The sequence below is a fragment of the Gekko japonicus genome, unplaced genomic scaffold, assembly GCF_001447785.1.
Source record: "Gekko japonicus isolate JY-2015 unplaced genomic scaffold, Gekko_japonicus_V1.1 scaffold6516, whole genome shotgun sequence".
NCBI lineage: Eukaryota > Metazoa > Chordata > Lepidosauria > Squamata > Gekkonidae > Gekko > Gekko japonicus.
The window spans coordinates 12,730-26,978 of NW_015167724.1; the positions used below are offsets into that span (position 1 = coordinate 12,730).

Sequence of the window (14,249 nt, forward strand, 5' to 3'; positions counted from 1 at the left end):
TGGTATTCTGGAATAGGAATGGGCATGAACCGGTTTACAAGCCAAAATTTGGGCTGAACTTGAGTCAGTTCAGAGCTCTGGAACCGATGTTTGGGGAAGCTGCATTCCCTGAAGATTTACTGGACTTTTGGCCAAATCATAAGAACATAAGAGAAGCCATGTTGGATCAGGCCAATGGCCCATCCAATCCAACACTGTGTCACACAGTGGCCAAAAATACCTGGTGCCATCAGGAGGTCCACCAGTGGGGCCAGGACACTAGAAGTTTCAGTTCAGCTGTTCGGGGCCAGCCAAGGGGGGGCTGGCAGCCATTTAACCCTTCAGCCCCCCCCCCCCAAAGTGGCGGGGAGGGACTTCCCAGCCGATCCCCACCCTCTTTCTCCCGGCAGCAGTGAGCCTTGGCCAGGATAAAGGGGGGAAAGGAAATCCTGCCCCCCATTTCCCTAGCTGCAGCAAGCTGTGGCCAGGAGGAAGGTGGATGGGATGTCCCTTCCAGAGCGATTCCCACCCCCTTTCTTCTGGCTACCCCAAGCCACGGCTGGGAGAAAGATTGAAGTCCCTTATTGGGTCATTCCCCACCCCCTTTCTCCTGGCTGCAGCAAGCCACAGTTGGGACAAAAGGTGAAAGGGAAGTCTCTTCCAGAACAATCCCTGCCCCCTTTCTCCCGGCCTCCGTGAGACACTGCCAGGAGAAAGGGGGAAGTCCCTTCCTGGGCTATCCCCGCCCCCTTCCTCCCTGGCTGCAGCAAGCCACGGCTGGGAGCAAAGTGGAAGGGAAGTCCCTTACCAGGGGATCTCTGCTCCCTTTCTCCCTGCCACTGCGAGCCACAGCTGGGAGAAAGGTGAAAGGGACGTCCCTTCCGCCACGGCCAGGAGAAAGGGGGAACCAAACCTGCCGGACAGGTTCAGTTCGGACCACCTTTTTTATGTTCATACCCATCCCTATTCTGGAACATTAGGCCTTGTCCGTAAGACTCTGCCCCAGAGGATGCAGGTGAAACAGACCTGCTCTTTGGAGTCCGCTGGCAAAGAACCGCACTGATGGCTCCTCCATGACATTGTCTCCTGCAACAAACGTCCACCACGTTGCGCTTGGGCCAGGCCAACGCTTTCCTCGCTCTCCATGTGCTCTTTTAACTCGGGTATTCTTTTCAGTCTGCAGTAGGCTTTCCCCAGTCGAGCTGCTCTTTCTTCCGACCCTGGCTGTTCCTGCCTGTCTTCTGTTAGCAGGTCAGGAAGGAGACTGAAACAGACTGAGAGACGACCTTTATATTAATTCTGAACAAGCACTAATTTTTTTTTTTGTCACTTAATGACGGAGGCATTCTTCAACTGCACTGATAACCAAGATTTTGACACTCTCTCTCTCTCTCTCTCTTTCTCTCCCTCTCTCCCTCCCTCCCTTTCTTCCTTCTAGCAGGTGACTGGGATGAAGTGGAATACTACAAGAAGCTCTCTGAGGTGTCACTGGAAACAACCACACGTGGAGCAGAGGAAGAGACCTTTGGGACTCAGGAGGGATCAAGGAGGAAGACGGGGAGAGATAAATCCATTGCTGGACAGAGTGGTGAGATCCACGAAATATCAGTCCAGGAAGAACATCACGAACGAAATAAGAGCCCTTTGGCTGAGAGAGCATTCCACTGCACACTCATCCTTAATCCAACTTGCAAAACCCAAACGGGAGAGAATGCGTTCAAGTGCTGGGAGTGTGGAAAGAACTTTGCTAACAACCTCAGCCTTAAGGCGCATCAAAGATCCCATATGACAGAAAAGCTCCATAAACGCTCAGGGTGTAGCGACAGTTTTTCTGATAAGTTGTGTCTTATTGAGCATCACCAGATTCACACAGGGGAGAAGCCAACTAAAAGACCAGAGTGTGGAAAGCGTTTCAGTAATAGGGGGAAGCTTGTCAAACATCAATCCACTCACTCAGGCAAGAAACCATATAAAGCTGGGAAATGTGGGAAGCGCTTCAGACAGTGCGAGCAACCAAGAATCCGCAGAAGGGAAAAGCCACATAAATGCACAGAATGTGGAAAGGACTTCAGATACAGTTCTTCATTGACTGTACACAAAAGAATCCATTCAGGAGAGAGACCATATCACTGCTCAGACTGCAGCTGCAGTTTTTCTGACAAGCTAACATTTGTTAGACACCTGAGAATCCACACAGGGGAAAAACCATATGAATGCTTAGACTGCAGAAAGACCTTCCGTTTGAGTTCGCAGCTCAGTGCACATCAAAGAACCCACACAGGGAAAAAACCATACAAGTGCTTGGAGTGTGGGAAAAGTTTGACTAGTAGCGGAGGCCTTATTTCACATCAAAGAATTCACACAGGAGAGAAACCGTATAAATGCTTGGAGTGTGGAAAGAATTTCAGACACAGCTGTGGCCTTGCTTCTCATCAAAGAATCCACACAGGGGAAAAGAACTACAAATGCCCAGTGTGTGAGAAGAGCTTTCGATGGAGCACAGCTCTCACTAACCATCAAAGAATCCACACAGGGGACAGACCATACAAATGCTTGGAATGTGGGAAAGGCTTCACCTGTACCTCACACCTTACCTCTCATCGAAATAGTCACACTGGGGAGAAACCATATAAATGTGCCGAATGTGGAAAGTGTTTCAGCCAAAGCTCAGGTCTCAATACACATCGAAGAAGACTGCACAATGGGGAGAAACTGTATGAATGCTCAGAGTGTGGAAAGAGCTTCAAGCTGAGCGAGTCCTTAACCCAACATCAGAGGATACACACAGAGGAGAAGCCACACAAGTGCTTTGAATGTGGAAGGACATTTAGATTCAGCACAAGCTTACAGTCACATGAAAGAACCCACACAGGAGAGAAGCCCTATAAATGCCTGGAGTGTGGAAAGAGCTTCAGGCAGGGCTCACACCTTAGTCAACATCGAAGAATTCACACAGGTCTGAAGCCATACAAATGCTTAGAATGTGGGAAGCGCTTCCGTGTGAGTTCAGGCCTTACCAGTCATCAAAAAACTCATACAGGAGAGAAACCTTATCAATGCTTGGTGTGTCAAAAAAATTTCGCCCATCGTGCACATCTTTTAGTACATCAAAAAGTTCACACAGGGGAAAAACCGTATAAGTGTCCCGAATGTGGAAAGACCTTCAAACACAGCAGAAGTCTTACTTATCATAAAAGAACTCACATAAGCAAGAAATCCATATAAAGGAATGTGGAAAGACCTGTGCTAACAAAGTACACCTTAAGCATAGTGTTCAGTTTGAGCGAACTTTATTAAATGTGTGGCACATGGGAAAAGCTTTGATCTCAGGCCATCTTTATTCTAGAGCCACCTTTTTTTGATTGTATTAGACATACATTAACCTGGACCCAGAGCTTCTCAGCATCATTGTCTCCAGGTAGGGAATCCAGTGTGGCAAAATCCCTGTTAGGGTCACTGTTTAAATCTTGTCCCCATTTTGGAGAGCAAAGGACACATGTTCATGGCCTCTGATTGTTTTTTTCTTCTTCAATACTTTTTTTATAAATTTTTCCTCATAAAGTACAGCCATGTAATAACAATTCTTATATTTTCAGAGTCTTTTTCACATCGAATTATTCTCCCACCATTTATACAACTTTATCCATCTTTTATGAAATAGTTCTTCACCTTTTCCCTGCATTAACATTGTCAGTTTATTTATTTCAGCAGTTTCTAGCAGTTTCAAGGTATTTCTTTTTTAGTAGATAATTTTTCATTCTTCCAGTAACGAGCAATTAGTATTCTTGATGAAGTTAAAATATAAATTAACACATATCTGTCATCTGGCTCATAACAATCTGGGATAATATTTAATAAATTTATGTTAATAAGTCAAGATTAATCTTTAGGATTTCTAATATCATTTTTTTCACTATACTCCAATATTTTTGTATTTTTTCACATAAAATTTTTTGTATTTTTTCACAGGAAAGAAGGATCCTATATTATTTTTACACTTCCAGCAATTTTTAGAAATCAACCCTGTGCATTTGGCGATCTTATCTGGGGTCCAGTACCACCTATAAATCATTTTATATACATTTTCTTTAAATGATGTTGATTTAAAGTATCTTATTGACTTCCATATTTTATTCCACTCATCGACATCTATAGTATAGCCCATATCCTGCATCCATTCTACCATCTCATGTTTCACTACCTCATCTTGCATATAGTTCTCCAGCAGGAAAGCAGGAATCTATATATCTTTTGAATCAATTTATCGCTGGATGAGAGCCAAATTTTATTTATTTTGTTATTAGATATATAGAAGCCTCGGATTGTATCTTTGTTGTATACGGATCTTAATTGCGTAATTTCCGACCAAGTCAAATGTATATTTAATGATTGAAGTTTATCCAAGCTCTTTAATTTATTGTTTTTTTCCCAGTAGTATGTCATAAGACTCTTTCTGACTTTCTGTTATCAAAGTTGGTTTAATAAATGCCTCAAGCGGAGAAACCCATCTAGGGGTTTTCGTGTAGTAATTTGCCTTTAAATTTTGCCAACATTTTATCAACACACTTCTTATAATATGCTGATGAAAAGTCGAGTGGATTTTTTCCTTATTATACCACAAGTAAGCGTGCCAACCCATACTAAGATCGTGACCTTCCAAGCTTAGAGTTCTTGTATCCTCTAATGTTATCCAATCTTTCATTCATACTGTTGCCACTGCTTGATAATACAAGTCCCAATTCGGTAGTGCAAGCCCACCTCTTTCTTTTTTATCTCCATTTGATTCTTGCTTTTTTAGGATACCAAATACATTTTCTAGTAATCTTGTCCATCTCTATAAATAGTTGCTTATTCTTCAAGACTGGCAGGTTTTGGGCTAGAAATAGAAAACAGGGTAATATATTCATTTTAATAGTAGCTATTCTGCCCATAAATGAGAGCTTGTATATCCTTCCGTTTTAATAGTTCTCTTTTTATTTCTTCTATAAGTTTTTTATAGTTGTTTTCTATCAGTGCACTGTTTTGGCATTGTTATACCCAGATAATCCACTTTATTTGAAATCTCAATTTTAGAGATATTATAAATCTACTGATGTACATCTTTAGAACAGTTTTTAGTTAACATTTTTGGGGTTTGATGTTTATTTTAAGTCCTGCGACGTCCCCATATTTTTGAATTGTATCTAATAATGTTGTAATAGATGATATGGGATCTTCCAGAATGAAAACCAGATCGCCTGCAAATGTTTGTAGTTTGAATTCCTCCCTCTTGTTTTTCACTCCTTTTATTTGTTCGTTGTCTCTCACCATGTCGTTTAGAGATTTTAGTATTAAAATAAATAATAACGGAGATAGAGGACAACCTTGCCTTGTTCCCTTCTGTATCTCTATGCTCTCTGTCATGTCCCCATTAATCATAATTTTTGCATGTTGTTTTTTATATAATGCTGTTATCATAGAGAAGAAGTTGGGTCCACAGTTCCAAATTTTTAGTTTTTGAATCATAAATTCCCAGGAGACACTGTCAAATGCTTTTTCCACGTCTAAAAAAATTAATGCTAGCTGTTTTTCAGAGTGCTTTTCATAGTATTCTAAGACATTCATGACATTTCTTATGTTATTTTTAATCTGTCTTTTCGAGAGGAAACCTGCTTGGTCTTGATGGATTGTTTACATAAGTATTCTTTTTAGTCTTGAAGCTAGTATATTCGCGAAGATTTTATAATTGACATTCAACAATGAAATAGGACGGTAGTTCTTTATCTCTTTGTCATCTGTTTTTGGTTTATGAATTAATGTAATAAGAGCTTCATTCCATGAATCCGGTGTCTTTTCTTCTATGATTATATTTTGTAGTAGATTTTTAAAAGGCATAAATATCTGTTCCTCAAATTCTTGATATATTTCCGCAGGTAGACCATCCAGGCCTAGAGATTTATTTTTACCCCCTGTTTTTTAATCGCTTCAATTATTTCACATGGAGATATAGGATCATTTAAGATTTTCCTTTGTGTGTCGTTAAATTTCTCATAGTTATGTAGCAAAAGAAATTCTTCTATTTGTTGTTTTTCCAGGGTTTCTTGCTTATATAACGTTTTATTAAAGTTTTCCAATATTTTTTTAGATCAAGAGGGTAATGTTTTATTTCATTTCTGTCATTTTTCAATGATATGATCAATCTTTTCTCTCTCTTTTTTAAGTTTGTAAGCCAGCCACCTAGTGGGCTTATTAGCATTTTCGAAGTAGTATTGTTTGGTGATTTCTATATTTTTGGCTATTTCCTGTGTAAGTAAAACATTCCTCTGGTGCTGTAGCAACTTTAACCTAGTTTTTATTGTTTCTTCTTCTGGCAATATCTTCATTTTATCTTCCTCATTTTTAATTTTTTTCTTTCAAGTTTTCATTTTTTTTCTTTCTCTGTTTTATCTTCCATGCACTTTGATTAATAAACCATCCTTTCAGGAAGGCTTTAAAGGCATCCCAAACAATATTTATAGGCATTTCTGGCTGCAAATTTCTTTTAAAACATTCTTGTATTTCTGTTTTTGTTCTTCCTATCAGTTCTCAGTCTTTCAATAGTTTGGTGTGCATCTTCCATCTGTTTTTTTTTTCCAGTTGTGATCTGCAAATGTACTCGGTAAAATTTCTACCTCTTTTATATCTCTTATCATTGAAACTGTGGTCCAAGCCTTATCTATCCTGGACCAGGGATTGTGTCTGGCTGAATAGAAGGTATAGTTTTTCCCATCCATATTTCTTGTTCTCCAAACATCTATCAATGAGTATTCCTCCGCTGTTTGTAGAAAAGTTTTAGGTAATGTATTGCCTGTTTTGGTGTTTCCTCCCCGGCTTTTCCTATCAATTTTGGGATAAAAAACTGCATTAAAGTCGCCCAATATGCATATATCTTCAAAGTTTCCCATAATCAAAATATTCCATATTTCTACAAAGAAACTTTCTTGGTTTTGATTGGGAGCGTATGTTTATTATCATCTTTTCCCCTTCTCTCATTATTGATACAGCTACTATTCTTCTGGGGCTGTGGTGGCTCAAGTGGTTAAGACGCTGAACTGCAGGCTGTGTAAGGTCAGTAGTTTAGCAGTTCGAGACCCGAGTTGCCGCATGACGGCGTGAGCTCCCGTCTCTAGTTTCAGCTCCTGTCAACCTAGCAGTTCAAAAGCAAGAAATTGCAAGTAGATAAATAGGTACCACTTCGGTGGGAAGGTAACAGCGTTCCGTGCACCTTGGTGTTTAGTCATGTCGGCCACATGACCACGGAAACCTCTTTGGACAGCGCTGGCTCTTCGGCTTTGAAACGGAGATGAGCACCGCAACCCTAGAGTCGGACTCGACTGGCTTTCGAGCAAGGGAACCTTTACCTTACTATTCTTCCATCTTTTGATCTATAAAGTATTTCTGGATGCAAAGATGCTTTTACATATGTAGCCACCCCCTTTTTTTTCTTTTCATCTGCAGCAATAAATACATCTCCTATTTTTCTGTTAATCAAATGTTTTGTATTTTTTCCCCTTAATATGGGTTTTTTGTAGACATGTTATATCTGGATGGTATTTTATTATTTGTTGGAAGGTTCTTCTTCTTTTTTAGGGATTATTGAGACCATTAACGTTGATTGATAATATATTCAGTTGTCTATTTGCCATTGTAAATGTTTATATTTCTTGTAGTGTTATTCCTATATTGGAATCTAGTAGTCATTTGTGATGGTATTATTCTTTTAGATCCCACTCCTGTTTTACACATTGTTTTCTTGGGTTTCCCATTTTTTTGTGTCTGGCCCTCTCCTTCTGTTTCTGCTCTTTTCATTTCAATCCCATCGTCTTCTTTTTCTTCTCCCTCTTTCTATTCCTCTTCTTCTTGTTGCCAACCTAAGTCTTCCCCATATTTCTCCAGAAAATTTTCCACCTTAAAGACTGAATCTATTCTGTGTCTTCTATCTTTGTAATTAAATAGTAGTCCTTCTGGTATTAACCATCTATAAGGCACATAGTTTTCTCAAGAGGTTTGTCAGTATGGTATAATTCTGCCTTTCCCCCCGCACTCTCCAAGGTACTTCCTTTAAGAATTTTATCTCTTTTTCTCTAATCATCACTCTGTTTTCATTAAGAGCTTTTAATATTTTATCTTTAGTTTCTCTCTTATAGAATTTTATATGGACCTCCCTTGGTATCCTGTTCCTTTTTGCATACGCCGAGTTTCTTCTATAAGCAGTGTTCATCTCAGCAAGCAGATCCTCCTTAGTTCCTATTTTTAGTTGGTCTGCTATATTTTGAGCACATTCTTCCTTTAAGTTTTTATCTTAGTGTTTCCTCCATTTTATTATTTTTAGCTTTTATCTCTTGTAATTCATAATTTATATCTTGGATCTTTTCTTCTAGTTTAGTTGTGGTTGTGGTAATGCTCGTTATTTCTTTCTTGTTTTCTGCTATTTGTTTTTTAATTTCCTCTGTTTCAGTCTTTATTAGATTGGATATTTCCTCTATCTTTTCCTGAACAGGCTCAGTTTCTTTCTTAATTAACGTTGGAAGAGTTGTTTCCATTAACTTTTGAAATGTTTGGGCTACACATTCTTTTATAAGGGCTTTTAGGTCTTTGGCTGACATTTGTGCTACACTCATTTTTGACAAACTAGATACACTTGTTTGTCCTGGTGATGGTACTGAGTTTCTCCTTGTTCCACCCAAACCTGAAGCCATATATTCTCTTTGACTATTTATTTTCCCTTTCCTATTTATCTTGTATCATTTAATACTTTTCCTTGCCTTTTCTATCTTTACTTGTTCTTGCATTTACCCAGAGGTCTCATGGGCACGGAGCCCTCTGGAGCACAGCTCCGGGAGTGACCCGCCCAGGGGGCGGGGCAGTCACATGACCAAGCCCCGCCCCCTGCTCCCCGAGCTTCCTGGGGCTGCGGCAATCCGCGGTGCCCGGGAAGGCCGGCACACCCTTCCCATCGCTTCCCGGGGCAGCTAGAGGTTCCTTTCCTCGGAAAGGATCCCCCCCCCCTTCTTTAGAGACTGCGAGTTTAAACAGCTGGGTGAAGGCGGAGAAATGCTTAACTCTTTCTCCTCTCGTCTGCTCTCCAATCCTTTCGTCACCGCACATCCCCCCTCACGAGGAGCAAAACAGTTACGGAGCGAACAAAGGATAAGTATTCTTCCCCCCCCCCGAAGTTTTTTTTTTTTTAAAGCATATCAAGGAAAAAAGAAACAAAACGGAGCGCGGCGTTTGTTTTTGACTGGCAAAACGCACCCGGTTAGATTTATTGCCTTCGTGTTCTCAGGCGACCAGTAGAAACCAGGCGCGGCTGGAGTCTGAGCGCTGGGGCGGAGAAGAGGGCGCTGAAATCCTCTCCACTGCTCCCAGGGCTGCAGGAAGAGAAGGGCGGCAACGTGCTTCACCTGCCTGCCTCGAGGGGTGCATCTTCCTCTGCAGCTACGGCCAGACGGGGCAAGGCGAGCTGTGCCACGGGCGACGAGCTGGTGGTGGATGGCTTGGACTTGCTTGCCGGCATAACGCTGTAGGGCAGCCTGCAGCAGCAGGAGGCTGTGGCCAGCCTTCACCCAGTTCTTGTACTCAGTGCAATTAAGGTGAGCACCCAGTTCCGCCAGCGCCGTGGCAGGGCACACTCCGCCTTCCGCGTAGGGCTGGGCAGGGCTCGACGCTGGAGCCGTCCTCCTTTTGCCGATGCCAGAGGGAAAAACCGGAATAGGAGCCTATTGTCAACATTACCAAGGGGGGGTAAGCCGATATGTAGTGGAATATAAAATCAATGGAGCCTATGTAAACAGTACTTGGGTTTACCCCCTTTAGACAGTTGGTAAAAGGATATTATGTTCAATGGATGATGCACATATGGTGTAACAAAGCATTCACTGCCCTGGGAGGACACTATTTTATATGTGGGCAGGGCTATTTTTGGGCAGGAACGCACAGGAACGGAGTTCCGGCTGGCTCCTGAGTTGGCCACGCCCAGCAGGAACTCATTAACATAATAGGCCACACCCAACAGCAGACACTCATTAGGATTGGCTACATTAGGGGTGTGTGGCCTAACATGCAAAGAAGTTCCTGCTACAAAAAAAAAGCCCTGGGTTTTGACAACAAAGTAAACAGAATAAGAAGCAAAAGGTGGGTGTTGCTGGATGACCACACTTCTGGTAACATGGGGGTGTGTGGCCTAATATGCCAATAAGCTGCCCCTATCGGGGTGTGTGGCCTAATATGCTAATTAGTTCCTGCTGTTGGGTGTGGTCTGTTATGCTAATGAGTTCCTGCTGGCCTTTTTCTACAAATAAAGCCCTGTATGTGGGGAAAAGGCCTATCAAAGCCTCCTGGCTGGGTGGTCTGAAACATGTTATCTTGGAACGGTATATCCATATGTTAAGATTGTGGATAAGTTACCACGGGGGAGGATAAGAAATAGAGATTTAAAACAAAGTGAGCAAATTTTAAAGAGCCACCAGGCCCTTACAGAAGGAGAAAGATTGGGATGTATGGAATGTATGGGATGGCCCGGTTAGGGACAGCACTGATTAGGCTGCAAGGAGCTCTGGAAATAGAGTCAAACCATGTTGCCCAAGCCCTAACTTTGATTGGAGAGGGACTTTATGCAACGAGACAGATGGTTTTACAAAACCGAATGGCTTTAGATATTTTGACAGCTGCAAGTGGAGGGACCTGTGCCTTAATAAAACAACAGTGCTGTGTATATATACCAGACCATTCTGGAAAGCTAAAAGTTATTGCTAAGGAAGTTGAGGCTGTAGCAGTAGTACCGCGAGATGTATCTTTGAGCTGGTGGAAGAGGATTTGGACATGGCTACCCACCGGCGCCACTATTCGAACTATGCTTTTAATTGTCTTTGGAATACTATGTATAAGCCTCTTAGTATGCTGTGGAATGTGTTGTCTTCCCCGTTTTCTGAGTCATTGTTATAATCTTAAGCTAAGTTTTAAAAAAACAAAAACAATGGAAAGCTTTATTAACTCTATTGAGGGCAGGGAGCTTTTATTTGCCAGGAAGGATGATGCCGTCATACTTCTGCTGGAACCAGCGCATGGTTTCCTCCTTGCTGATCCTGTGCTTGGCCCCAATACTGCCGGTTCAGCGCTTCTTGTCAGCGATGCTGAAGCCTGGCCGGCCCAGAACCACGTAAAAGTCCATCGATTCCAATGCTGGGATCATATTTAATGCCCAGATCAATGTGCTCCTGGATTCCAAAACCAAAGTTGCCAGTGTCTGAGAAGTTGTTCTTCCTCAGTTCATATTCTCGCACCTTCAACCCCCTCTCCAGGATCTCCTCAGCTTTGACTCCACGTGCAGCAATCTTCTCATTTCTCCTGATCCCAAAAGATCTAACAGTGTATCGAGCTTTTGAGAAGACAGGAGTCTGTCCCGTGAGCTGCTCCAGCACTTTGGCTGCTCGGGTGAGCCTGTCTCCACTCTCCCCAACAAAGATGTTCAGGCAGAGTTTGCGGATGCACAACTCCCGCATGTTCTCCTTTTCACCCCGATCTTGCTGCGCCATCTTGGAGGCGTGGAAGAGACCAAGAAAGACGCGGAAGAGGATCTTGTGAGGGAGGTCGCTTTCGGCTTACCATAGAGACGAGGAGGTCAGGCAAGAGAATCTGGTGATTCCCTCAAGGGGAGCTTGGGGACCCTCTAGAGGCAGGAAGGAGGCATTGCTCGTCATCTTAAACTAAGTTCTGAAATCATTAGAATGAGGCGGTTTAGGATGTTGCAACGAAAGTATGAGCAATATGGATTAAAGCTAGAGTCTGATCTCAGTTGTCCCATTGTTAAGGCCATAAAAGGTCAGTAGGGGGGACTGATGGATCTTAGCCTAGCTCGACTAGGCCTCCAACAGCCTTATAGCAAAGACCCCAAAAGCACAGAGGCTTTGACGAACTTATTCGTGTCTGCTGCAAGAACCAGAGGTTACTGATTAAGCTTTTAGCCATTAGCTGTTATGGCTAGCCGACACTTAACTATGCATACTAATTGATGTGCACCTGTGGAATACATCCATAGAAGTTAAAGTTACTTGAAAGGATTGGTATCCAGGGAACCCAGGTGTGCTTGGGTGGGACACTAAATCGGGAAACTTGCATTAGCCTTTGATAACATAAAAGCACAGGAACTTGGCACAGGTGAAATGTCAAGTCCCCAGAATAGATCTTAAGGACACGTATCTGTAGGAAATAACCATACAAGGAATACGCCTCCGTTTGTTGAAACTGTATATTAAGCGCGGATGTAACTTTATGCTCTTCGGAAAAAACCCTTGCAAGTTTTTCCTGCTTTTGCTAGCAATAAAGCTTTAACTGAAATCGTCTGGGTCTCTGGCTCCCTTGTGTTTCCCAATCAGGATACAGGTACATGAGGTCTCTATTGAGGTAACATTTGCAATGGGTCTTGCCACTAGTATGAAATATTTCAGTGGTGTTCACAGAAATAACTCTTACCCAATGCAGAATCTATCATTTCTGAAGCATTTCACCATTTCCATTAGAGGGAAAGGTTCTCAAACAAAATAGAATCAGCTAGTGTTAAGTCGCTCGCTTAACAAAGAAGTCGGAGAGTGATTAAGCAAGAACACAACTTTATTCTTCCACTCGAACGCAACTCCAACATGGATCAACATCTGATAGCCAGAACAGCCTTTACATTGCAGCTGTCCTGCTTTTAAACAATCCTGGCTAATGTAGCCGCAGCCACTGTACAAATACCAACCAATAAGGTGTTCACATAACGACCAATCACAGATGTTCCCGCTCAAGGAGCTTGCTAGAAGGTGATTGGTTAGGTGCTTCCTGGGCTAGTCACGTTTGGATGGATTTGAATCCTAGCCCAGGAAGAAGCTTTACATTACATTCCAATTAGATGTTTCACAACATCTCATGCATTCAAGGCAGCTTTGAATACACTACAGCTAGTGAAATAAATATTCTGCAGTCCCCCGAAACAGGTGGTTCCATTCATTTTTAGATATGGAACATTAGAACCTTTGGGCTTAAATGCTCAAAAATGATTTGGCTTGTTTTCTCTAGAGAATATGGTAGTCAGAGAAGCTTGAATCCAATTAATGGAACCAGAGCAAACTAATTTATGCAGTAGCCAAATTGCTCACTCACAACTTTAATGCCAATAGCTCACAAAGTAGAATTTTTGCTCTCAAGACTCCACAGCTTAAAGGGAGCATTGGTCCACCCCCAGGGTTTTGGGGGCCAGGCGCCTGTCTGTGGAGGAAACCGGCCCAGGGACAAAGCCCTGCTGCTTTTGGAGGGGTTCCTCAGCGGAACAGGCTTCCCCTAGAGGTGGCGGGCTCTCCTTCTTTGGAGGTTTTCAGACAGAGGCCAGATGGCCATCTGACAGCAGTGCTGATCCTGTGAACTTAGGCAGACCACGAGGGGGACGGCAGCAGGACGGGTTGCCTGGGGGGGGGGGTGAGTTCTCCTGGCCCTTTCTTACAGGCCCAGGGAAATGCGGATTGCCACTTTGGCGTCAGGAAGGAAGTTTTCTCCAGGCCAGATTTCTGGGCAAGGAGCAGGGATCAGTGTTCCCTCTAAGCTGAGTTAGTGTGAGCTAGCTCACAGTTTTTTAGCCTCCAGCTCACACATTTTTGCCTTCGCTCAGGAAGGATGGCTCCAGAGCAAGCTAATTCATGCAGTAGCCAAATCACCTGCTCACAACTTTAACACCAGTAACTCAGAAAGTAGAATTTTTGCTCACAGGACTCCAGGGCTTAGAGGGAACATTGGCAGGGGTCACGGGGTATGTGGAGGGGGAAGGTGTTTATGAATTTCCTGCATCGTGCAGGGGGTTGGACTGGATGACCCTGGAGGTCCCTTCCGCCTCTATCATTCTATGCAATAACTGCAAACGTCTTCAAAAGGCTTTCCCCTCTAGCTGCCAAGCAGCGGAGACGAGGGGTGACCAAGCCAGGCAGGGGCGTCTCCGGATTTTGCCTGGACTCGGTCTCCCTCCCGCCTCCTCCCTTCCCCGACTGCCGCCTTCAGTTTTTGCTTCCCCGCCTCCTTTCTGTGTCGTAGGAGTGGCTACCGAAGCGGCAGAGACGCCAGTCCGTAATTGCCCCCTCCCTTGTTTCGAAATTCTGCTTGGAGGTGAGGCTGCAAAACCTGCGAGGACATTTCTGCCGTCTCCCCAAGAGACGCGGGAAACTTCCCTTCTTCTCAGCCTTTGGAAAGCCGGTGAGGGCGACATCAAGGGGGTCCTGCAGGGGAGG

At 43.2% G+C, this 14,249-nt stretch overlaps 1 protein-coding gene and 1 pseudogene across 1 annotated transcript in view; one reads left to right on the forward strand and one right to left on the reverse strand.

Annotated features, from left to right (window-relative positions):
* LOC107112949 (zinc finger protein 883-like) overlaps nt 1–3,326 on the forward strand; it is a 12,124-nt gene extending 8,798 nt beyond the window's left edge. The window contains exon 4 of the mRNA XM_015414159.1: nt 1,418–3,326. Within this exon, the coding sequence (XP_015269645.1) occupies nt 1,418–3,204 (1,787 nt within the window). The 3' untranslated portion in view covers nt 3,205–3,326. The remainder of the gene's footprint in view (nt 1–1,417) is intronic.
* Nucleotides 3,327–11,003: 7,677 nt separating this feature from the next.
* LOC107112950 lies at nt 11,004–11,531 on the reverse strand (annotated as a pseudogene).
* Between the last annotated feature and the right edge of the window lie 2,718 nt (nt 11,532–14,249).